Source organism: Oryzias latipes, chromosome 8 (genome assembly GCF_002234675.1).
Source record: "Oryzias latipes chromosome 8, ASM223467v1".
NCBI classification, from domain to species: Eukaryota; Metazoa; Chordata; class Actinopteri; order Beloniformes; family Adrianichthyidae; genus Oryzias; species Oryzias latipes.
Window position 1 is genome coordinate 21,196,174 of NC_019866.2, and position 25,236 is coordinate 21,221,409.

General features: G+C 41.1%; 2 protein-coding genes, 2 long non-coding RNA genes, 1 other non-coding gene and 1 pseudogene across 7 annotated transcripts; 3 read left to right on the forward strand and 3 right to left on the reverse strand.

Annotated features, from left to right (window-relative positions):
* Positions 1-72: 72 nt before the first annotated feature.
* Positions 73-25,083, reverse strand: LOC111947814 (annotated as a pseudogene). The gene is made up of 18 exons (XR_002873746.1): positions 24,883-25,083; positions 24,692-24,768; positions 24,516-24,621; positions 24,335-24,437; positions 4,674-4,728; positions 4,547-4,596; positions 4,372-4,471; positions 4,224-4,301; positions 4,032-4,144; positions 3,699-3,928; positions 3,465-3,625; positions 3,321-3,393; positions 3,012-3,121; positions 2,765-2,930; positions 2,568-2,698; positions 1,125-1,189; positions 963-1,058; positions 73-880 (listed from the first exon to the last, which is right to left on the reverse strand). The product of XR_002873746.1 is annotated as a protein KRI1 homolog (transcript).
* Positions 1,270-1,366, reverse strand: LOC111947843. Its single transcript, XR_002873793.1, has one exon. It is a non-coding gene; the product is annotated as a Z30 small nucleolar RNA (small nucleolar RNA).
* LOC110014623 lies at positions 4,735-6,586 on the forward strand. Of its 2 annotated transcripts, none has more exons than XR_002873766.1 (4): positions 4,735-5,022; positions 5,139-5,189; positions 5,280-5,332; positions 5,997-6,586. It is a non-coding gene; the product is annotated as an uncharacterized LOC110014623 (long non-coding RNA). The 2 variants fall into 2 exon arrangements; XR_002873767.1 differs by lacking the exon at positions 5,997-6,586 and adding an exon at positions 5,639-5,736.
* On the forward strand, positions 10,171-12,763 carry LOC111947819 (zinc finger BED domain-containing protein 4-like). The gene is made up of 6 exons (XM_023958035.1): positions 10,171-10,663; positions 10,821-10,912; positions 10,995-11,358; positions 11,454-11,711; positions 11,820-12,439; positions 12,523-12,763. Exons 3-6 carry the CDS (start codon positions 11,332-11,334, stop codon positions 12,755-12,757), a joined length of 1,140 nt encoding a protein of 379 aa, XP_023813803.1. The 5' UTR covers positions 10,171-10,663; positions 10,821-10,912; positions 10,995-11,331; the 3' UTR covers positions 12,758-12,763.
* On the reverse strand, positions 14,111-20,023 carry LOC111947820 (low-density lipoprotein receptor-like). The gene is made up of 8 exons (XM_023958036.1): positions 18,624-20,023; positions 18,424-18,546; positions 18,221-18,343; positions 17,980-18,099; positions 17,659-17,784; positions 14,835-15,006; positions 14,526-14,753; positions 14,111-14,446 (listed from the first exon to the last, which is right to left on the reverse strand). The coding sequence occupies exons 1-8, from the start codon at positions 18,718-18,720 to the stop codon at positions 14,299-14,301; spliced, it is 1,137 nt and encodes a 378-aa protein (XP_023813804.1). The 5' UTR covers positions 18,721-20,023; the 3' UTR covers positions 14,111-14,298.
* LOC110015517 lies at positions 20,103-22,477 on the forward strand. Its single transcript, XR_002873765.1, has 5 exons — positions 20,103-20,323; positions 21,314-21,405; positions 21,522-21,572; positions 21,663-21,715; positions 22,372-22,477. It is a non-coding gene; the product is annotated as an uncharacterized LOC110015517 (long non-coding RNA).
* Positions 25,084-25,236: the final 153 nt, after the last annotated feature.

Here is a 25,236-nt window from a genome sequence, read left to right on the forward strand (position 1 = left end):
CTGTTTGCTAAACTGTAGTGAAGACGGTAGACGTGTGAGGCCACACAGGGTCACAGATTCACACAAACACTGTTTTGATGTGGTTTCCTTTTTATATTCTTGAAAAACGTGGAAAAAAATAAAAATAAAATCACCCACATAAGGCAGGCGGGGGTTATTTTTAGCTGCATAGTGGTGTCAGAAAGTTTCCCGTGTTTCCAGAGGTAAAGACTAAATCGTTGTGGTTTGAACTCTGCAGATGTTTGCGTTTCCACAACAGGAAGAAGTGAAGGAAACAAACGTTTTTCTTGTTCCGTTTTATCAGAGGTATATGATCATTTTGTCTTTATGACACAACAGTTTCATTGAGTTAAAACTCCAAAGGGAAAAAACAGCAAAACAAAAACATGAAGCGGATGTTTCTAAAAGCTGGATGTGCGCAGACGTCTGAGTTCACTCTTTGTGTTTCTGCTTCAGTTTCTTCTCCTGGGTTTTCCGTCTCTGCCGGCCCAGCTGTCTGAAGTACAGTCTTTTGGGGTTCAGGCCGTAAGCCTTCAGCCGCTGCCGACTGAACTCCCGCCCGCCGATCCTCACCCCCACGCCTGCAGACAGGAGGCGGCGGCCTGAGCGCTTCTGCTTCTTCCCGGACCATTTTGGCCTGTCAGTTCTGTTTCTCGCTTGGGTCGGTTGATCCGCCTCCTCTTGTGCTTCCGTCTTTATCTTTTTCTTAGGTATGAGGATCTCCTCCTCCTCCTCCTCTGCGCCGTCCTCTTCCTGCTGAAGGCTCTCCAACGCCTCCTTAGCAGAGTCGTCTTCTGCATTTCCGTGTTCTGCGTTCATCAGGCGATCTCTTCGCTTCTTCCCCACCTTCGTCTTGGCGTCCTCCGCATCTTCATCTTGTCTAAAAATGGATTTGATACAAAAATAGAATAAATACAACAAGTGGGAAGGATTTTCACAAAAGTATAGCAAATTTGACTCACTCTGTATAAACTGAACTCAGGATTTCCTTCTTCTTTCTTTCATTTCCTGCTTTGATTTTATAATTTTTCAAGTCGCTCAATTCCTCCTTTTCCGACCTGAAGAAGAAAAGAAACTGTGGAAAAAGTTTTCGGACCAACAGAGTCAACAACTGAGATCCGCACCTGAACATGCAGGTCTTCTTCAGGGAGCACCAGCGGTTCAGCTCTTTGTCGTTTGCGCTTAAAATCTGCAAAAAGAAGAAGAAGCAGCAGCACTTTATTATTCATCAAAGTCCACTTCAAACCTGCAGCGGCTGCAGAACGGCTGCAGCTCAGAGAGAAGATTAAAGGGAGATCATTCCCTGGTCAGAGCTCTCCCCGGAGGGAAGCAATACCAGATCAGCCCTCACAGCTCATCATGGCAGCGACGTTGGACAAAAAACCCAAACCTTTATGGACAATTTCAGCACAGCTGGAACATCAGTGGTCCATGTTTTTTTTTTTTTTTAGAAACTACCTAATGGGATGCAGCTTTTCTTGATATGATAGGATGTCAGTAAACTAACTGTTTTTCAAAAATTGGTAAATAAGCAGAAAAAGTCTGGATTATATTGTCGGGTATGAATCTAGACACAAAGGGGGGCATAACAGACCCTTCCCTGTAAATGAAAATATCCATTTGTGTTGAATTTTGTCGAGTGAAATATAAAATAAGACAGAACTTTCCTCCAGCAAAGTTTCAATCACATTAAAGTCTTCTGGTGTTTCAACCACCGACTGTCTAAGAGAACCGGAGTGATGGCGTCCATAGAAATTGAAGTTCAGTCGCCATTTTTTTGTGATATAGACGCCGCCATGTGGGAGTCAGACAACATCAGTAAGCAGTGATTGGTCTGAGTCATTCCTTGTTTCTACGGCAACCACTCAGGAGTGAGCTTCTTGGAAATCCACACCACTACCACTTGAAAGCGGGCTCAGGAGAATCTGTCAATCACACGTTCGATGCACGATCACATGCTCTTCCTGAGCCATCTGATTGGCCAGTTTAGAACCTAAAAAACTTGCAAAAAAGAAATAAAATTAAAAAAAAGGGATTATTAAGAACGAGTTAAAAAAAATTGGATTTTGGCTTCAGCAGGTACTTCGTGTTTGGAATGGGGAGTTTCTTAAGTCAGTTTTCATATTCAGTCAATGATATTAGCCCTCTAGTGGTTGTTTGGTGAACTGACTTGGTTGACGTTTGGTGTGAATGTCGAGACGGACCAACATCGCGGTGCCAGAGAATCCTCTGTTATCACACATCAACAATAATCCTTTCAAAATAAAACTTAACGTTTTTTAACAGGAAGAACAGAAAATATATCAGAGAAATAAAAGCTGAAAAAAGGATTTTTCTAATTTTACCGAGTGATGTTTAGAGAAATGAGCCAATGATTTAGATTAAAAACTAAATCAAGCTACTGCTGCGTAATGTCAGTGACACAAATGTACGCTGCTAGCTGCTTTTTATGCTACTACAATTAAAATAATGAATTCTAAGATGTCACACCATCCTTTCATAGACTGTGCAGGACCAGAACCTCAGCAGAACCCTTCACGTGGAGCAGATGGAGCTGCGGTTCTCACCTCCTCTGTGGTCAGACCAAAGTCGTTGGGGACCACCTGTCTGTAGCGAAACCTGCAGGGAAGATCGTCGATGATGTCCTCGTAGTCCAGTTTGTAGTACTCATCCAGGTACTGCTCAAAGGTCTTCTCCTCTGCAGAAACACAAAGGTCAAAGCAGGAAGGACACGACGGCAGACTCCAGCAGGAGCCGTACTCACTGGGATCAAACACCGGCTTCTTCTGAGTCACCACATCTGCAAAGTGGGACTTCTTCCTCTTTTTGCCCATCAATGGCAGATCCTCCTTCTTCATCTTCTTCTTCCTCTCCTTCTTCTTAATCTTCTTGGATGCAGAGTGTTGGCTGGGGTCATAGTCTGCATCCATCTAGAGAGGTTTAGCACCACATCATGAACATGAAACACCACTGCCAACCCATCTCTGCATTCATGAGAACCGCTGACTCACAATGAAGTCTTCGTCATCACAGTGAGGTCCAGACGCCTCCCCGTTGTAGTCTTCCTCTGCATAGTCCTCTTCTTGGTCTTCTCCAGTCCAAGTGTCCCAATTCCAGCGATCTGAGGTAAAAACAAAACATGAATCCGATTTAGAATTGTTTTTTTTTTTTACGTGAGAAACAAAGATTTTCTTTAATCTGAATCACAAACTAGAATAAATCAGACACATTTGACTGTAAAACAGCAGTAAAACTATGGAAAGACACACAAGCACAGCAGGAACCTCTAATTCCAGCATGCTGATCTTGCATTGGTTTACCTTCCATTTCATCATCATCCTCAAACTGTGGCTTCTCTTCCTCCTCGCCGTAGTATTCATCGCCAAAGAATTTCTGCAAATAGACTCTACAGTAACTGAAAGGCTAACAGAGGGATTGGGGTTCCAATCGACTCATCCGCTCACCTGCATGAGCCGATCGTGATGCTTCGGATCAAAGTCTCCCTCCAGGTCCTCCTGGCTGAAAGCCAGCTGCTCGTTTCCCGTCAGCTCCTGCAGCTGCTTCAGCTTCTCCATGATCTCGTTCCTCTTCAGCTGCTTCAGCTGCTCGCGCTTCTGCTCCTTCTCTTGCAACCAACACCATCAGCCAGGAGGTTTGGTTTCAACTCTGGAAAAGACTCCCATCGACTCGCTTCCAAACCTTTTGCTTCCTCTCTTTCACTTCCTCTCTCTTGCGCTTCCTGGAGTCGTCCTTGGAGCGCACGGACGTGGCGATGTTCCGAGGATAGGTCTTCACGCGTTCCGAGTCGGGCTCTTCGAAGCGGAAGTTGTAGCTTCTCTCAAAGTCTTCCTGGCGTTCCAGAAAAGACTCGCCCTCCTCCTCAGAGTCGTCCACGTCCTCCTGAACCACCTCATCGTAGGTCGGGATCCTGAAAGCATCCAGATTACATCATTTAAAAAAAAGGAAAAATCCAAAAGTTCGGACATTTCTCCAACTAAAACGAAACAGAGGAGCTCTTCTGTGGAACACACCGCTCTTCATCATCATCCTCTTCGTTCAGGTAGCCCTTGTTAAGCACATAGTCTCGGAGGAAGCGCTCCTTCTCCTCCAGCTGCGGGTTGTTCCAGTAGTCTCTTAAGTACTTCTGTCTCCACAGAAAAAGCACAAACATGAGCTGGATTGTCAGAGTCCTCCACGCGTTTCTTCATCCTGATCAAACTCACCATGTCCTTCACCTCCTCTCCCCCCTCCAGCTCCGTCTAACCTGTCAGCCACTCCACAAAGTCCGCCTCCTCTTCATCCTGAAACAAACGCAGCTCGGTTTTGTTTCAGCCACAGGGAGACGTTCACAGACGGGGCTTCCCATCCGACCTTCTCCTCCTGCGTCTTCATCCTCCTTGTCAGCAGCGTCGACGTTCCTCCTTCCTCATCGTCATCCTCATCATCGCTGTCCTCAACAAACTTGCGGAAGCTGCGTTCAGAGGTGGACTTCTGTCAATAAAGAGTGAGCAGGAGCGCTGGACGCCTGTAGAAGCTTTCAGCTCACCTGGCCTTTGGCTCCCGCTGCTCCTGGATGTAGCTTGGAGAAGCCGCTCTCTGCGAAAGAGGGGCAGAGAAATATTTATTTACCTCTTTACTCTCCAACTCCTGAATCCAAACACTTCAAGTCAAACCTGTCTTGTCTTTGCAGCTTCCTCTTCATCGCTGTCGTCGTCATCTTCGTATTTCCTGCAAAATGAAAACATTTTTACTGAATAACCCGTTTCAAATGAAACACCGAGCTGACACGGTAAACCCCAGACGTCTGCGGAATGTGCGGGCGGGTCAGCGTCGCTCAAGTAACTTTCGGTTTTTTGACCATGGCGCCATAGTAATCATATGCATGTTAAGAGAGTCTTTGCTGCTTGTCATATTTCAGTTCTCCTTATAGAGTCTAACAGGAAGTCAGAACCGAAGGCGCAGCAGACTTTGAATGACCATAAGCAACTACTTTGAAAAACTACAGGACACCTGGCCATACAGGTAATATTACAAAAAACTGTTCACATCATTTTTAATATATGTAATAAAAAATAAATAAATATCAATCTACATCCATGAGTTAATAAGGAGTTGAAAAACAACCTTTGTTTTTCAAGAGCATGGCACATTCTGACTGCTAATCTGGACCCCCACCCCCAGCTGACAACGTAAGACCAAATGATTAGGTTCAATTTGTCACAAGATTTGGTTGGGTGGTCGTTTGGTTTTATTTTAAATTTTTAATTGGTATGTTTCAGGTGCCACAACATGAGATGGATGTGGAGAAGTGAAGATGATCAAAGAGTATGAGGTATCTTATGATCATCATCACCATATTTCAATGATTGACTAGCCTTGTAATATGGTTTTTACTTGTGATATTTTATTGAAGGTAAAATATTCTTTACACATGATTTTTTTAAAAGAGAAAATAGGTGCATATTTTTTCTATTAGGTTTTTAACTGATTTCTTATATGCATTTTATTCTCTTACCCTTTTTAAATTATCTTTAGCTGTTGATGAATTATTACTGTTATTTTAGGAGCATAATTTTATTTCAGTTATACCTTTTTTCCCCTGATTTGATCCCTCAGTTTTTTTTTTTTTTGGCTCCAGTGTTTTTCCTCCCATCGGGACCTTTCACACTGGGAATAGTTCTGGTTTACCATCACAGTTGCTGTCCCATTGACAGCTCCAGCCTGGTGACTGGAGGGCTCTGCACCACTATGTGCCCAGGCCATGGTTGTGGGTGTTGACTCTTGGCGTGCATGGCCCCCAAACATGTCTTTGTCTCAGGGTCAGCCCCTGTGAACAATGTTGTGTGACACTAAATAAAAAAAAAAACATTGTCACCTGAATATTGTTTAAATGAAACTAAATTAAGTATACTTTTAACATTTTTTACTCTCTTGGCCGTTTGTTTTTCTTGAAATCTATTCTTTATTATTTCTAATTACAGTTTTTTTCTTCTCAGGATGTCAGCCGAGAAGCAGTGAAAGAGGACTGAACTAATCGCTTCAAGATTATCTTGGTCCTTCCCAATGAAACACAGGACAACCAAGACCCTGTGTATGGGTCAGTCATCAGCAATAATATCCCACACCTGTTCACGTCGTCTGCGGCTGTAAGTTACTGAAACTCACCCCCACCCCCGCTTGCTTTCCTTCAGGGTTTTTCTACAGAGAGCGTAATTATATCCTCACTATGCAGCACCCGAGCGCACAGTGGCGTATTCGTTTAAAGAAACCAGCGAGAAGAGAGGGGGGGGGGGGGCGCAGATTGTGCCCCGTCAACCGCCCTACTGCTATAAGAGACCTGCCTTTACATTTGCGGTGATAAAGTATCACTATAGTGTCAAAAACGCGGCATCTAGCTCTGCTCTACGGACTAGTCTGAAAAACAAGCTAGCTAAAGCTTAGCTATAGTCAAGCATGACGCAAAATGACTAATTAGCTGGCTAAAAACAAAACCACGAGGCATTGTTAAGGCAAGTGACTTTCTGGACCAATGTCAAACAATTTTAAAAGATTAAAGTCAAGTAAAAAGACAAAAACAATTGAAAACGTTACTTACCAAACCCAGGCAACTTCGATCAACCCGCTCCCTCTTCTGTCTGCAGTGAAAGTGAAGCACGCGCTTCTGACCTTAAAATGGCGGGCGCATGGTGTGCGCATGCGCAACTTAGATGACGTCATTGCTGGTTGGATGAACATAATTTTTTTTAAGTTATATTTACCAATTTAATAACGTTGTTTCAAAAAGAAATATGTTTGACTTACTTAAATTAATTAGGTGTAACCAAAAAATGTGATTAAAATAATTAAAATAAACTAAAAAGATATTTGAAGCATTTACTGGAGGCCAGAATCACTTTTTTTAAGTGTATAGTTCAGTTTCACCACATCAGTCAGGAAAACGGATGGAAAAGTATTTATTTACCATTCCGTCATGTCACTGTGTCCAACTGCATCGATCAAAAAGTCCTTAATGTAGCCCATGTAATATTTGTTGTGTTAATTTTGTGGTACCTATTAGGTTAATATCACGGGAAAAATCACTCCATTTGCCTATGAATGTTTTCTGTCTTTAATCCTCCATCCACTATTCAGTTATTGATTGTTTATGCATAGAATGACCACTAGGGGGCGAACGCGGCTTGTTTCACTCTTTCGAGTAAATGCTTTCAATGGGGAAACAGCTCGTCTCGTTTTCCTTCTTTCTCTTTTCAGGTAATTATTAATTTGTTTAGAATATGTCTTGAATATAAACTTATTCATTGATACATTCTTCATATCCGTTTTGTCCCTTTCTGGGTTAATTATTTTATTAAATATAATATTTTAATAATTCTTTTTTTCAATCATTTATTAAAATTCTTTTGTTCAAGTTGTTGCTGTTTTTCATTTGTTTTTGTTCATGAACGGTTATTTGTTTTGATGTGTACTTTATTACTAACTTATCTTTTTGTATTTAAAAAAAAAGTACGTTTTTTTATAGTTGATCACATGTTTGCAGTTGATCACATGTTTTTGCACTTTTGCAGCTTAATATTAATATTTATTTGATACGAGTGTCATTTTTAATTATTTTAATGATTTGATAATAATTTTAATAATAGTTTTAATAATAATTTTATGAGTTTTCAGCAGCTCAGTTTGCAGTGTTTGCAAAGGATTATGATTTCCGCCATGTGGCCTTGAGTCCCCACTACCCTCAAAGCAACGCGGAAGCAGAAAGGGCTGTGAGGACCATCAAAGCCTTCCTGAAGAAGTGGGAAGATCCACACAATAAGATATTTGTTTTATTGGGTCTACTTGGATAATTAAATTAGAGGAAAAGTTTTTAGGAACGAATCTATAATAGAATGCCTTTATTATCACTGTATAGGTGTGTGACCGAATGCCCTCTTACATTTGCACCCCAATGGAGACTGGATTTGATAGTGGTTAAAAATATACAATTTATTAAAAACTTGACACAAGTTCCATAAAAGAGAGAGTTAAAATAAACGCGGACAGTTGGACCGCACTACAGCACTGCATAAGGGCGGCTGCCTCCAGGATCACCTCAGCCCCACTGCACCGGTGGGTAGCCAATCAGACGATGCCAAGGGAGATGTCCAACCCTGAGGAGTACCTGCTCAGGGCCCCAATACACACAAAAACACAACACAAACAGTGATTAAAAGAAAAATACAAAACAGAAGAGGTGAACCTGAGCAGGACACAACTAATTTATGGGCCGAAAACAGGGGTCCCCCTTACACAATACTACATATGGCACCCACCAGCTACCGTAAGGATAAAGAGAGGAGGCAGCCACCTCCAGCCAGGTCCATGAGCACAAAATAGTTTAAAAATGGATAAAAGCAAGGGGGTTAAGCTTGATTAATACATTAAAAACAACGACTAAAAAGACTAAGCAAAACAGCAGTGGCAACTCTGCCGGAAAAAGAAAAATAAGAAAAATGTTTACAAACCGTTATGTTACCTCTAATGCCCCCACCTGTTAATAATAATAATAATGGATTGGATTTATCTGTGCTTTTCAAGACACTCAAAGCGCTTACATTGTGTCCATTCACTCCTCATTCATACTTGGTGATGGTAGCTACTGATGTAGCCACAGCTGCCCTGGGGCAGACTGACAGAGGCGTGGCTGCCATTTCGCGCCTATGGCCCCTCTGACCATCACCAGGATCATTCGCACACATGCACACACCAGTGGAGCCACACTGGAGCCAAGGAGGGTGAAGTGTTTTGCCCAAGGACACAACAACATTTTGGCTGTTGGGAGCGGGGATTGAACCGCCAACCCTTCGATCATTGGACGACTCGCTCAACCACCTGAGCCACTGTCGCCCGTATAATATAAATAGTATTTAAAATGTTGCAAACTTAAATTCTTAAAAACTTTAGTAAAAGGTAGGGATGGCCCGTTTGACACGTTGCTTCGGCGTGCGTTTCACCTTCACGAAACAGAGTGTTTCGGCACAATGTTTCGGGGCGTGTGTCAACTAGTGCAGATCACATGGTTGATGACGTATGATGCGCCAAATGCTTCGTTTGGTCAAACCACGCTTCTATGGAAGCGATTGTGTAGCATAAATAAAAAGAAAAGTCAAAACCAAAAATGCTTTTTCATTTTCAAAATGAAGCTGCATTTTCTGACTCATTGTAATTGTCAAATTAGACATTTCTAAATGAATTATGCTACACATTTATCAGAGAACATTTTGAAAATGAAACGTCAAATACCATTTTCATTTTATTTTTAATAAAGTGACAGAATAAGCAGTGTTGAGGAAGGAAATGAAAAAGCATTTTGGTGGATTGCTTTTTCGTTTTAATTTTGAGTCAGAAAATGCAGCTTCATTTTGAAAATGAAAAAGCATTTCTGGTTTTGCTTTTCTTTTTATTAATGCTACACATTTGCTTCCATACCCTTCAGATCTCACTATTGTTTTGAATAGTTGGGCGCGCTATTCTCTAGAAATGCAAAATGAATCCTGAACGTTTCCCGGCCAGTTCCATCGTTTCCCCTGTATTGGAATCAGCTTCAGTTCATTGCACTTTACCATGGCTCCTATTAAAAACGTTCTGTGGCTCAGGATCATTTCAACTCGGCCTTTCCTAATAAAACACTACATCATGAACGTTGTTTATAAAAAAGGCATCTCATTTTCTTGTGATTAGAGATAGCTTAGTGGAATACTTAATGGCATTTATATCAAAAGGTTCTAGGTTTGAGTCTGGCACTGTACAAATCCTTTTTGCATGCATTTTTTTCTTCAAGTGATATGTATTTTGCTGTGTCAAGCACTTCTCACAGAAAGCGTCACACTTTGTGTTGTTTTACATGTTTTTTATCATCATTAACAAAATTGTTCTGTTTTACATTTTTTCATCATTATTTCCACATTGAAGTGTTACAAGGAGCTTTGTTGAAACATATGTCGATATACATCCAGTCCGCCACCAGATGCCGCTGTTCTGTGTGGTTTCAAAGCCCTGAATGGGTGGTTCATTTTTCTTACACAATTAGATGAACCCCAGTGAGTAGGGATGGCCCGTTTGACATTGGGCTTCGGCGCGCGGTTCACCGTCATGAAACAGAGTGTTTCGGCACAATGTTTCGAAGCGTGTGTCAACCAGCGCAGATCAAGTGATTGATGACGTATGACGCGCCAAATGCATCATTCACCTGAACCAGGTTTCAGATCTCAGGTGTGTTTGATCAGAAGGGCGCGCTGTTGTCTATAAATACAGATGAATCCCAAACAACGTTTCCCGACCAGTTCTGTTGTTTCCCGTGTATCGTAAGAATCAACATCATGGCACCCGGTAAAAAACGTTCTGTGGCTTGGGATCATTTCAACTTGATTTCTCCAAATAAGGTAATACACTATTAACGTTATTTTATTAGTAGCCATTGCTGATTATGTCAGTTTTATAGGTATGTCTGTCAGTTGAAAGGAATCATTTTTATTCTTTCCATTTCTTTTTTAGGTGCAATGTTTGATTTGCAAACATGAATTTGCATTTAATGACAGTACATCCTCCATGATGCGACATCTCCGCTCCGTTCCTCATGTTGAAACTCCGCAGTCTGCAAATCAAGCCTTCAATCCACCTCATATTGGTAATAAGAATATATCCAACTAATGGCACTCTAAATAAGAACTAAAACGGACAGCTCAGTGGAAAGATCAGTGACATGTGAATGCTGAGGTTGTGGGTTTGAGGCTCAGCTTCTACAAGTAATTCTTTTTTTTTATCTTCATATGTATATTTTGCAGTGTCAAGAAAGCAAGAACTTGATTCTGCATTGGTGGATATGATTGTAATGGATGCACAACCATTTTCAATTGTTGAAGACAAAGGCTTCAAGGTAAGGTGGCTAATATTATATAGCATTTACATTATTTATGTTTTTGTGTACATAATAAGCTGTATTTTTTTGTCACTATTAGGCTTTTGTCAACCTTTTGGACCCATCCTACAAAAACAATGGTGGAGGAGAAGTACAAAGCCAAAAAGGAGAAGGCCTTAGATGTGGTTAGCAGGGCCTCTGCTGTCAGCCTTACAGCAGACATGTGGACATCCATTAACATGGACGCTTACTTGGCTGTAACATGTCATTTTATCACCGAGGAGGTAGGTATCCCCTGCTTTGTGCAATGCTTTGGTTTATGTATCTCAGTTTGATTTTGTTCATTCTAGGTGGAGCTGGCCTCTGTGGTATTGGGGGTTCTGAAGTTTCCCCAAACCCACACTGCAGCTCACTTGGCTGAGGCCAAAAATCTTCTCATGGAAGAATGGGGAATTAAAGGGAAGGTGCGAGCCAGATCAATAAAGTACAAGATCATTCATCAATATGGCCTCCCACTACCTAATATACATGATTTGTGAACATGTAATCTTTCTTCCAGGTGACAGGCCTGGTTACAGACTGTGCTCCCAACATGGTTGCATGTGCTAATATATTACTGCTTCGGCACATAATGTGTTTTGCACATATGCTTAATTTGGTGGTGAAAAAGTCCCTCGCCCAAACCCCTGAACTAGAGGATATCCGAAGTAAGGGGCGTAGGATTGTCTGTCTTTTTAAATCCAGCACCACAGCGAAGGAGAAGCTGTCAGAGATGCAGCGACAGCTGGCCAGGCCAGAGCACAAATTAATACAAGAGGTGAAACATTTTCTTTTTTTTTTTTATCTAAGATTTTACATGTTTTTGCAGTTGTTTATTGTGTTACTTTCTTCTCTCCTTTAAAACGTGCTTGCTGTCTTATCTTAGGTGGAAACGAGATGGAACAGCACATTTAATATGTTGGAAAGGCTGTTTAAGGAGAGAGAGCCACTGGGGGCAGCTCTGGCCACCCTCCATACAGACCTTCCTCCACTCACCTCAGAGGACTACCAGGCCATACACCACTGCTTGAGCGTTCTTTCACCGTTTCAAGAGGCCACAGTTGAGCTTTCGACAGAAAAACGAGTGTCAGCATCCAAAGTCATTCCCATGGTCAAAATGCTGAAACATTACATCTCAAGCAGGTGTGGTCAGATCACACACCCACTTGGTGAAAAACTGGCCACTAACTTGAAGAACAATCTCCATGAGAGGTTTTCAGCTCTGGAGAAGGTCACTGCTCTGTCAATGGCAACCTTGTTGGACCCAAGGTTTAAAGAGCTGGGGTTCTGCAGCCAAGGCTCTGCCCACACGGCCATAGAGCGACTCACTAAAGAGTGTGCTGCAACAATGCAGGTGCTACTTCCAGAGGCACAGCCACAGTCGCCACCTAGAGAAGGTCCTTCAAGTCAGCAGGAAGATGGTCTCTGGGCCCTGCTGGACAGGCATGTGGGGGTTCAACAGCAGGTGACCAGCACAACTGCCAGTGCAACAGTGGAGGTTCAGAGGTACAGTAAAGATTAGAATCCTCATCATAACTTCTGCTCATTTTAGACTGGTGCATGACAATAGGCTATTAATGTCCTTCTAGGTACTTAAAGGAACCTCACATCCCAAGGACTCAGGACCCACTGAGATACTGGGTTACCCACAAGGTTTTATACCCACATCTCTACAAGCTGGCAATGAAGATTTTATGCACACCAGCTTCATCTGTGCCTTGTGAGAGGATGTTCTCCAAGGCTGGCGAAATCGTCAGCCAAAGACGAAACAGGCTGAAGCCCAGCACAGTGGAGAAAATTCTGTTTTTAAATAAAAATCTATAACATGTATCCCACCCATTCATGTTAGACCCTGGTTCACAATCACTCATTCTCACTTTATACATAGCATTCACAATGTAACACAAGCACTTCACAAATCTTCAAACATTGTCTTTGTTTTATTTCCACACTGAAGTGTTACAAGGGCAAGGAACTTAGTGGAGTAGATGATATACGTCCTGTCTGCCACCAGTTGCCGCTGTTCTGTGTGGTTTCGAAGCCCCAAATGCTTCATTCATTTTTCTGGCACATTTACACGAAGCCCCATGAGAGCTTCATGGGGCTTCTATTCCCATCCCTAGTAAAAGGACTCAAATGATTAAAAGCTTTAGTATAAAGGTCCACATGTCAAGCTCACCCACCAAGGCCAAACCAGGAAACCAGAATCCAGATGGAACTCCCACAGCTGCTATTTATCAGCCTTGTGAGCCAATCACAGCTCAACAGACAGGTGCTGGCCATGAATATTAACCTATGGAACACCATGAGGGACAAACTACCACCCACAGCTCTGTCTGCCACATGAGGATGTCATCAAGAAGGGACAACAGTAGGGAAAGGGACTGAACCAAGTGAACAGCTTCCTCTCTTCAGCAGACACATGTTCCGAGTACAAGTGTGTCAAAAGCTGGTAAATACTTATAGATGATGCATCTTTTTGTTTAGTTTTTTTGCTCATTTAATCCATTTTGATCCTTGCATTTAGCACAGACATTCTCACCGTTCAGGCCGTTGATTGGAACAAGCGGAAGCCAGAAAAGTTGGACCAGACATTACCAAAATGATACTCCCAGGTAAAGAAATGAGCAGCATTGTAGATAAAGGGATCTGTTCCCACAAGGATCAATCATAATGACCTTGAAGGACATTGAAGGACTTTATCTGAGCCTCAGGAAAACAAGTACCAGCTGTTTCATCAACATACGTGTGATGAATTGCAGATTTTGGTGCCATGATAAAAAAAAAGGCTTTATGTCATGCTGCTGACCATACTGTGATTGGTGAAGTCCAGCAGTGCTGGGGGTCCTTGAAATGTTGTTTGAGAGCATCTCCTCCCTGCTTCTGGAAGGTATAGCCCAGCAAAGCCAGGAAGTTTTCTCTTTGTAATTTGCATGGATGTCCAGGGCTTGTAGCACTTATGTGTTTTCCTCTTTAATTCTTAGGCAGCACAGAGGCATTAATGGAGTGAGGACGTGAGGGACTAACTGTCTGCTGAGGAGGAGATCATGTACAGTGCCAGCAAAAGTATTTGGCCCCCTTGAACTTTGCAACCTTTTGCCACATTTCAGGCTTCAAACACAAAAATATAAAGCTGACATTTTTTGTGAAGAATCAACATCAAGTGGGACACAATTATGAAGTGTAATAAAATTTATTGGATATTTAAAACTTGTTTAACAAATAAAAAAATTAAATATTGGGCAAAATAATTTAGCTCCTTTTACATTCAGTGCAGCAAAGTCTCTCCAGGTGTTCAGTGAGGATCTCTGAATGATCCAATGTTTGACCTAAATGACCAATGAGGATAAATAGAATCCACCTATTCAAGTCTCCATATCAATGCACCTGCTCTGTGATAGTCTCAGAGGTCCATTTAAAGCACAGAGAGCATCATGAAGAAGTACAAACACACCATTGAGACCTCCCTTCTCGATCTTAGCCGGATTTCCCCAATCAGTCCAGTAAAGAAAGCTGTGAAATGTTGAAAAATGGCAGTAAAACCAAAAGTTTGAACCATGAGAAACACATGTAAATGAAACCATCATCTCACTTGCTATGGGGGTCGACCACTATCGCCCGAGGCTTCGACAAGCCTTGGTGGAAGAGAGTTTTGCGATGGCTGCCATCAGCGGTTGCCACAGAGATAGTGCTACGAATACTGTCAGTCCAATAGAGGTTTTTATGGACCCAGTCGTAGGCGATTCCTTCAGGGGCATCAACGTCGCTGTCGATGATGGTTTGGTGCTGAGTCGAGTCGTCAGCTGAGTCTATGTTTGTTCTGCGTGAAACATCCAAAATGGTGTCAAACGTCAGGGAATGAAACCAACATCCTTTCCGTTCTGGTTTTAGTCAGACTCACCTGTAGATTTTCTTCAGAGAAATGTCTGACCAGTAGATCTCTTTAGTGGCTACGTCAATGTCCAGCGCCACCACATTCTTTAGGCGGGGAATTACTCGAGTGTACTCGCTTTTGTCAAGAGTCATCTTTCTCACTTCATGACGATTGGTGAAGAAGAGGTAGGCTATTGTACCTGCAAAATCACAGAACAGAGGTGGGACGGTTTCACAAATAGCATCAATTAGAATATTTCTGGAAAAAAGTATCAAAGTAATCATATGAAATCAAAAAGGGTTGGTGAGTTTAGCTTTGGTCAACACAACTGACAAAGTATAAAACAGCTAAGACTTGTGTCTTAAAACTTGCAACTAGACAGTAAACTGGGTGGAAATTTGTAAACTACAGTTCCTTGTGGAATAACTGGTGCTGGAAATTGTGGCTTTGGGCTTTTTAACCGTTTAACACCTGAGCTTATACAAAACTGTAGACGTTCTTTTAATTGAACGTTACTATGCAAACAGTAGTTCTACTGTTTGCATAGTAACGTAATTCCAGCGCAGAAAAGCATCTCTGCACTGATATGTGGAGCATTAGTGAAGAGTTTACGCAATCAACGTTAATCAGCTGAAAATAGCACAGAGAGAAGCATGCCTCGCTTCTCTCTGTGCTGAACAGAATCTGTTAGAATTACATTAATTGCGTAAACGGTTGAAGAGCCACGATAGGTCAAAGAGCGTGTGTTTATTTTCCTGTCGCCTGTGACAGCTCTGGTATTAAAGGGTAAGAACCAGATTTGACCCTCAATTTTGAGCACAGAGAACCTGGTTGTGTGCAAAAAGTAATCTCCACATGAAGCAGTCCATTTCAGACTCAAAACCCATATTTTCTGTAACAATCAGCAGACATCACAGGAGTGCATCAGGTCCTTAGGATTGGATGGTTTTGTGCTATCATACCTCCATGTTTCTGGTTCAAAGATATGCAAAAAAACTGTATTACAACAATCATAAGACTGGGTTTGGATCATTGACTCTATATGAGAACTGGACTAGGTGACCCCTCCCCCCGGTGTTCCAAACAGGAAGTACTTCTATAGAGAAATAAACAGCTGTCACTCAGTCATTCTATTGGTCAGAATAACCCTTCTTGCTCTGCTACCTTTTTTAACATGTTCTTGATCACCCTATGTTCTTTTTTCATGCTATTTTTTCCGTATTGCAAGTTATTCAAGTAATAAACTAAACTAAAAGTAAAAAAACATTAAATGGCTCAATAAAAATATGTGGTGCCTGCTAGCCTCCATGCCCAAAATTCAACACATTTGATAGAGAGAGTTTGTGTAGCCCTTTTCAAACGGTAGGGTTGTGGACGTCCAAAAAGTTCACTATTTTTTTATTTTTTTTTTAAACTTGTCCTGTCCAACAGCTGGGCAGACAGATGAGAGCTGAAGGCCTCTTGTGTTGGACATATTTTACTTTTACAACAGGGGTTATGAATCATCTGATAAACCAGAGGTATGTCTTTTGTAAATACCTTTTGTAATCGAGGCCAGACTTTATTCATTTTAACTATTTTTGACATTCTTTTGTGTTGGACCGGAAAAGGAAAGAAGGGAAGAAGAGTGAGGGATGTTAGAAAGAGGGGGATAGGAGGGTGATCATAGGAGGGGGGAGGGGGGTAAAACCATGAGACATCATAAAGTAACAAGCTACTGGAGGTTTATCATTACAGTAAGGTACAGAGAATACAAATCTCAAAGGGGCGGGGCCTCACACTCAAATGTTATAAACACACCTGTTAACTGCAAAAATGGGGGGGGTTCACTCCGGGGTTCACTGGTGATCATGCAGCAGATGCATGTCAGTCTCAATTTTGGAATGGAGTCCAACAGTTTTTTGACCTCGCTAAGTTCTTCTCGTTAATTTGCATATTTTCTTTATATTTATTCAGTTTTTCCCTTAAGTTCACTGTGGATTATTGTTCATTTTTCAACCTGAAGAAAAGGAATTAAAGATTTTTCTCTTTTACTTTTGAACTGTGGATTTTTATTGGATCGTTGGATAACGAGGAGAGCTGCAGGAGCGTCAAAACTGAGGACTTAACACTGGAACCATACACATATCATAAATAAATAGTGACTGAATTGACTTCACTTCGTTAAAGCATATTCTTTGGGGGACGTCACACTCGCTCGCTCCAGTTCTCATTTACAGATAGGAGTTTTGATACAAATACAGTACAAATTACCAAGTACAAGAGTCATTTTGATATGAACTTTGACCTTTGACAATAACTAAAGAGAAACATTCCAAAGGGCTCAAATCTTGGACATTAGAGGGATGAAGTTACTCAAACTCTGAATTTGATATTTTTGTTGCTACCTAAAATGTTGAAAATGTGAATAACACATCTGTTGTAGCGGACTATGCTAACTAACTTCAAGGGGTTTAGTAAAAAAAAAAAAAAAAACATTAAAATATAAGATGTTGATCCTCATCTGTAGTGATCATTGACATAATATCGAACCAAAAAAGGGACTAATTCACCTGCTACGGTCAATAAGTAACTTTCAGTGGAGCAAACAGTGTTTATTGATATTGACTACAAATCAATCAAATGGATCCTTTTGTATCAAACGGACTTGCTGTGTTTGTCGACCAGGGCCAAAATTGAACTTTAAAAGTGCCAAAAGTAGATTAGATCAGGCACAAACGTGTGAATTATAACACATTTTTCTCACGCTAATAACATCCCTGACTCTTTCTCCATTTCTGTGTAAAAGCAATTTACTTGATATTTTTCTGTTAAAGTTGGCAGAATAAGAGGGCAGAGTCCGGATGCTTACCAATAGATTTGCATGCTTTGGTTACTGGGTCAACCTGGTATCCCTCCTCACATTCACATTTGTAGCTGCCCATCGTGTTAATGCAGGTCTGGCTGCAGGTGTCTGGACTGGCGCACTCATCAATATCTGATGAAGGGAGACATTTTTAAAAATGTATTTCTTGTCACTTCAGCTCAGTTGTGAGTTAACTGTTAATGAGAAAGAACACTGAGGGATTGACGGTTAACAGCAGAGTAACTAAAGATTTGTACATTATTTCAAAAATGAGTAAAGTTCATTTTAAAATGACGACATAAAGCAGACGCCAGGGCATGGGCTCACCTTCGCACCGTCTTTTGTCTCTGAGGCTATATCCAGTGGGACACAAGCACTCATGGCCGATTTTCAGGTCATTGCAAATGTGAGAGCAGCCGCCATTGTTGTAAAGACATTCGTTGGAGCCTGCAAAGCAAAAGAAGAGACCTTTTTATGAGGACATAATTACAACTCTAAGGACACGCAGGACCCGAGGTAAATGCATAAACTAGTAATTAACCAGAAAGTTGTGAAAAGCTGCACCCACCACATTCCCGAAGAGGCTCATCTGACCAATCCCTGCAGTCCCGTTTGCTGTCACACACTCTCTCCATGGTTATGCACTCCCCACTGCGGCACTTGAACTTGTCCGGGCCCTCACAGCGGGTCACTGTGCAAGCCAAATGAAATGATGAGTGAAAAAGGTACAGCTTTTCAGTGGGACTATGGAGCGTGGGAGGGTCCTCTTACCGTTGACACAGCCGGATTCGTCAGTCGTGTCTCTGCAGTCGTACTGCTGGTTGCACTGGCGACTGCCGTGGATGCAGGTTCCGTCGCCACATTCAAACTCATCTGGACAGCAGGTGGAGCGAGCTAAGGGCAAAGCGACTGTAGTAAGTAAAGGGGCAGTGAAGAAATGCAGGACATGACGTTTGGAACCACAAACTCACTGCAGCCAGCTTCATCAGATCCATCCAAGCAGTCAGCATCTCCATCACACTTCCAGCTGCCGTGGATGCACTCTCCGCTGCCACAGTGGAACTCCATCGAGTGGCACTGATGAGAGGCGAGCGTCACGGGGGATTCGGCGTGGCAGCTCTGGGGCCACTCGTCTGAGCCATCAAGGCAGTCGTAACCGTCACAGGCCCACTGGCGAGGGATGCAGATGCTGTTGTTGCACTGGAAGGATGCAGAGCTGCAGGTGATGAGAGGGCAGGAGGCCTCATCACTCCCATCATCGCAATCTGACAGATAAACCCACCCGGTTCATCATTCTCAGAACTGTGCATTGACCTCTGTTCACCTTGAAGAATAACAACCGCCTCCTTCATCACAGAACTGGGACAAGCTGCATGAGCGACGACGACCATCCGGTCGACTGAGAAAAACTGGACTGACTGACAGACACTTTTAGAAACTCATCGTTTTACTCAGCTTTTAAACTCCAGTGAGCGGATTTAGGGCGCCAGCTTCTTAATTTTATTATTCTTATTACTGTTGTTTCTTTATTGTATCATATTGTTTCTGATTTTATGTTAAGTCCTTTGGTTGCCTCTGCTTTTATAAGTGCTATACAAATAATAAATTGATTGTTGTAAAGACACCATTTAGTATTTAGGCATTAAGGAGCTGGGAAAACAACCCTGCTCCTCTTTACATCCACAAGGCTGCTGAGGAGCTTCACGGAGGGAGTGAACATCACTGAAACTCTGTTAAGACGTTGCAGCAGCAGCTGTATCTGCCTCCTCCAGCTCTCACCACATACAGACAAGCATCCTAACCAGCTCTATGTGTGATGGTGAGGTGTGTGGTGGAGGAAATCATCTCCATCCATAACACCACTCCTCAAAGGTGTGCATTCAGAGCAGAACGCCATCAGGGATTCTTCACACCTCATCACAAAGCGCTAAACACACCGGCCAGTGGACCTCAGAGAGACTGCAGCAAATAATACAAAAACATGACCTTTCAGAAATTAAAACAAACAAACAATTAAAACATTTGCAGTCTTTTCCAGAAACCCAAACCAACTAACAAAAAATGAAATGAAATATTGACATCATTGATTGGATGATGACTTTTGAAAAAGAGGGAAAGCTTTACTAATCACTGAACTTTTGCAGTGACCGTGGCCCGAAGCTGTAAAATGTACCTTCTGACAAAAGATATTGCCATGCCAGATAACTTCCTGTTGAAAGGTGTGCAAACGTCATCATCCAATCTGTGATAGTGCTCATCTTTTTGGGTTTCTTAATTAAACATTTTATTTATGAATTCTGGAAACTACTTTTTTTTGTCTGAAACATTTTCTTCTCAATATGTTTTATTGTTTCTGCCTGGAATTGTGTTTTTTTTTTTTTTTACATTTTGGTTTCTGAAACTTTTGTGTTGATTTCTACAATGTTTATTTTGTTTTTCTTTTTTTAAATGAATGCTTTTGTGTTGAGTGATTGGTTGATGTGATTTGCACTTCAGGGCCACCGTAAGCTAGCCTAGTGTGCATCACGATGGATGACATTGAGGCGAAGTAGTCGCTTTTTCTGTTCTCCCTGGATGATCCGACTGGATTATTTCAACGCACTCAATGTTTTGCAAAAGAAACAACAGGCCTGCAACGTTTTTTCTTTTTTTGATTTTGGGGTTCCGTACCGTGAGTAAACTAAACTGTGTGTGTGTATGTGTGTGTGAGCGTGCGCGCGTGCACGAGATCTAAGGTTCCTAACGGTTCAAACTGTTAATGTTCTACAGTTGTTACTTGTGTGCAGTGACTTTGTTAACTAAGGAGTATTTTTTTTATTGTTGAAGCAAAAATTCAATAAACAATCACGGCGTGTCTTTCAATGACAACAACAAAATGATAAGATAAAGGTAGACACGAAAACAAATATACAAAAAAAATAATAAATAAAAAAATATAAGTAAAAATAAGTGGCTATTAATACACAAGCTTAAATAGAGCAAATAAATTGCACAATGTTTGGCCATTCTTATGATTCATGTTATGTATAGATTTAAAGAATAATTTGAGACGGTCCAATAATGCATTAATGTGATGTTTCACCTTTAAGAATGTACAAGTATGTATAAAATGTTTAGAAATCATAATGAGTACATTAACCAGAAAATCCACATTTTTCTCAATAAATTGTTATCGAATTTTAATTGTAATCCAATTTAAAGGGTTAATGATGATTTTTTATTTTTATTTGAGTCAATTATCAAAGGAAGACCAAAAGGTTTTTTTCATGCAAACATTCAAAGAAAATATGTTCCACAGTTTCTACATTAATTCCACAAAAGACACAAAGATCTCTATACCAGTTAAAGCGGGTATGTAGAAAATGATTGGAAGGGTAAATATCATTCAATATTTTAAAGGTCACTTCTTTAGCTTTGTGAGGGATAGGATATGACAGAATGTTCGTATCCTTCTAGCTTCTGTGGTGCTGTAATTCTGCAAAATACATTTTCTTTTTAACGGGGAAGGATAATATGAATTATTTAAAATTTCTCAAATAAATTTGTTAGTTAGGGTCAGCGTCGCTCAAGTAACTTTCGGTTTTTTGACCATGGCGCCATAGTAATCATATGCATGTTAAGAGAGTCTTTGCCGCTTGTCATATTTCTGTTCTCCTTTTAGAGTCTAACAGGAAGTCAGAACCGAAGGCGCATCAGACTTTGAATGCCCATAAGCAACTACTTTGTACAACTACAGGACACCTGGCCATACAGGTAATATTACAAAAAACTGTTCACATCATTTGTAATATATGTAATAAAAAATAAATAAATATCAATCTACATCCATGAGTTAATAAGGAGTTGAAAAACAACCTTTGTTTTTCAAGAGCATGGCACATTCTGACTGCTAATCTGGACCCCCACCCCCAGCTGACAACGTAAGACCAAATGATTAGGTTCAATTTGTCACAAGATTTGGTTGGGTGGTCGTTTGGTTTCATTTTTAATTTTTAATTGGTATGTTTCAGGTGCCACAACATGAGATGGATGTGGAGAAGTGAAGATGATCAAAGAGTATGAGGTATCTTATGATCATCATCACCATATTTCAATGATTGACTAGCCTTGTAATATGGTTTTTACTTGTGATATTTTATTGAAGGTAAAATATTCTTTACACGTGATTTTTTTAAAGAGAAAATAGGTGCATATTTTTTCTATTAAGTTTTTAACTGATTTCTTATGCATTTTATTCTCTTACCCTTTTTAATTTATCTTTAGCTGTTGATGAATTATTACTGTTATTTTAGGAGCATAATTCTATTTCAGTTATACCTTTTTTACCCCCTGATTTGATCCCTCAGTTTTTTTTTTCGTTTTTTTTTTTTGGCTCCAGTGTTTTTCCTTTCACACTGGGAATAGTTCTGGTTTACCATCACAGTTGCTGTCCCATTGACAGCTCCAGCCTGGTGACTGGAGGGCTCTGCACCACTATGTGCCCAGGCCACGGTTGTGGGTGTTGACTCTTGGCGTGCATGGCCCCCAAACAAGTTTTTGTCTCAGGGTCAGCCCCTGTGAACAATGTTGTGTGACATGAAAAAAAAAAACATTGTCATATGAATATTGTTTAAATGAAACTAAATTAAGTATACTTTTAACATTTTTTACTCTCTTGGCCGTTTGTTTTTCTTGGAATCTATTCTTAATTATTTCTAATTACAGTTTTTTTCTTCTCAGGATGTCAGCCGAGAAGCAGTGAAAGAGGACTGAAGTAATCGCTTCAAGATTGTCTTGGTCCTTCCCAATGAAACACAGGACAACCAAGACCCAGCGTTTTTCTACAGAGAGCGTAATTATATCAGGGGAGGGGGGGGGCAGATTGTGCCCCGGTCAACCGCCCTACTGCTATAAGAGACCTGCCTTTACATTTGCGGTGATAAAGTATCACTATAGTGTCAAAAACGCGGCATCTAGCTCTGCTCTACGGATTAGTCTGAAAAACAAGCTAGCTTAGCTATACTCAAGCATGATGCAAAATGACTAATTTGCTGGCTAAAACAAAACCACGAGGCATTGTTAAGGCAAGTAACTTTGTGGACCAATGTCAAACAATTTTAAAAGATTGAAGTCAAGTAAAAAGACAAAAAAAAAAGGGTTGAAAACGTTACCTACCAAACCCAGGCAACTTCGATCAACCCGCTCCCTCTTCTGTCTGCAGTGATACTAAGGCACGCGCTTCTGATCTTAAAATGGCGGGTGCATGGTGTGCGCATGCGCAACTTAGATGACGTCATTGAAAGTTGGATGAACATAATTTTTTTAAGTTATATTTACCAATTTAATAAACGTTGTTTCTGTCATGTAATGAATGATGCAGCTCAGAATTGCTTGTTCACGACACTGTGCGACAGTGCGATTTACGACAGTGCGATCTAGGGGAGTCGAGTTGGATGTGCGTGCCTGGAGAGTGTTAATAAAAAGTGTCTGCTGCTAACCACCGAACTATTGCCACTCGTCATTCCACAGTTTCAAAAATAAAAAATATGTTTGACTTACTTAAAATAATTAGGCATAACCAAAAAATGTGATTAAAATAATTAAAATGAACTAAAAAGATATTTGAAGCATTTACTAGAGGCCAGAATCACTTTTTTTTAGTGTACAGTTCAGCTTCACCACAACAGTCAGGAAAAAAATGGATAAGTATTTATTTAACATTCCGTCATGTCACTGTGTCCAACTGCATCGATCAAAAAGTCCTTAGTGTAGGCCATGTGATGTTTGTTGTGTTGATTTCACCAAAATTGCTTTTTTATCTTTAATTTGTTATTTGCATGCGAATGTTTTAAGCGGAGACTTTTATTTTGATGGTTCGCTTACTTCCTGTTCTTTCGAGGCATTCTCCTCAGTCCCCCATGAGAACTTCAGAGAGTAGGTAAGCCGTAGACGTTACTCGCACTAGTTTGACTGAAAAGAGAGTTTAAAGTTTAAAACATAGAAAAACAATGTTCATAACTTAAAACTCTTCTCACGCCTTTTTTGTTTTTGCCAATTGTGTGAAAAATGTTGTTAAGGGTAAATGCAGCATTCAGAAGTGTGTTAGTGTTAGCAAGACTTAAGCTAACTTGCAGCATGGTCTCATGTGTGTCTGTGGGTGTTTTTTTTTTTGCCTTCCCTACAAGATACACACACTTCCTGTTGTGGAAGATGGTCTGTTATTAACTGCTGCTCAGTGACAGTTGTTGCACAATCCCATCCTTCAGATCCTTTATTTACCAGTTTACACTAAATGGTAATGAACTCTCCCAATAAAGAATACATTTACAAAGTGATGCAGGGGTAGGGCGGAAGATTGCAGGTTCAATTCCCACCTTGCCTGTCCTTGGGCAAAACACTGAACCCCACCTTGCCTCTGGTGGAAGGTTGGCGCCAGTGTTCGCCAGCGGAGCCGCCACCAGTGTGTGAATGTGTGTGTGACTGTAAAGCGCTTTAGGCCTTCGAGGAAGGTAGAAAAGCGCTGTACAAGTATACGACATTTACCATTTACATTTAATTTTGTGTATAGAAACATTATTTACGTTTCACTATTAAAATCCCAACACTGCAGAGTTGTGTGCAGTACTTCATGTTTACAATCAGACTAAAGGTTTCTGTAGTGTTATTTTAATGAAAAGATGCTGTTTCTTGAACAGGACCTCACCCCTCCTTCTCCAGGATGACTGCCCGCTCATAGTCCTTGAGGAACATGGGTTTCACTGCAGCTTTCTTCGAGGTTGAAGGCTTCTCATCGCTGTGAGAAGTGTCTGAATAAAGAGGAACAAACGTTTCACGAAGGGGCAGAAAAGCCACGAGAAGCTAGCTGCTGCAAACATGTAAACAACCACTTTCAGAGTAGAACTTGGCGTCTTTCTCGTAGATCTTCGGGTCTTTTTTCTTCAGCAGCGACAGGATCCTGTAGAAGTCCCTCTCGACGGTGGGATCCAGCTCCTGCGGGACACAACTTTAGCTCAGTCAGTGCGTTTTAACTCAGCTAGTCTAGAAGACCTCATGTGCTAACCACTTCACTGTCGTCTGAGCTGGACCCCGAAGAGTCCGAGTCTCTCCCGTTGTTTCTGTCCCAAAATCGGGCCTTAACTGTAAAATACAAAACAAAAAGATGTCTCTTAAGCGGCAGCAGCCTGAAAAACAACTTAAAGCTACTTCTCATCGCTGGGTCGTTAGCATGTTAGCTAGCTGGTAGACACTTACGTTTCTGCAGCTCTTCTTTCTGTCGGTATTTGTCATATTTCTGAGCAAACTTTGTGTTAATTTTTAGTTCCCGTTTGCCTGACATTTTAAAAATGGAAAAAGGATAATTATTGAGAAAAATAAACAGACATTAGCGAGTAGAAACCATGCCAGCTGCCAAAGGAAGCATGTGTGGGACCCTAATCACGTGGTTTCCGCTAAAGGAAGCAATTGCAGTAAATGTCCTGCAGAGGGCGCACGAATCACAGAATTATTTTTATTTGATTGACAGAGAAAAGTTCTTCTGATATTAATACCTTTAATTTTTTCAATTAGTTGTTTTGTCTGATTTCATTTTTGATAGATTTAACATAT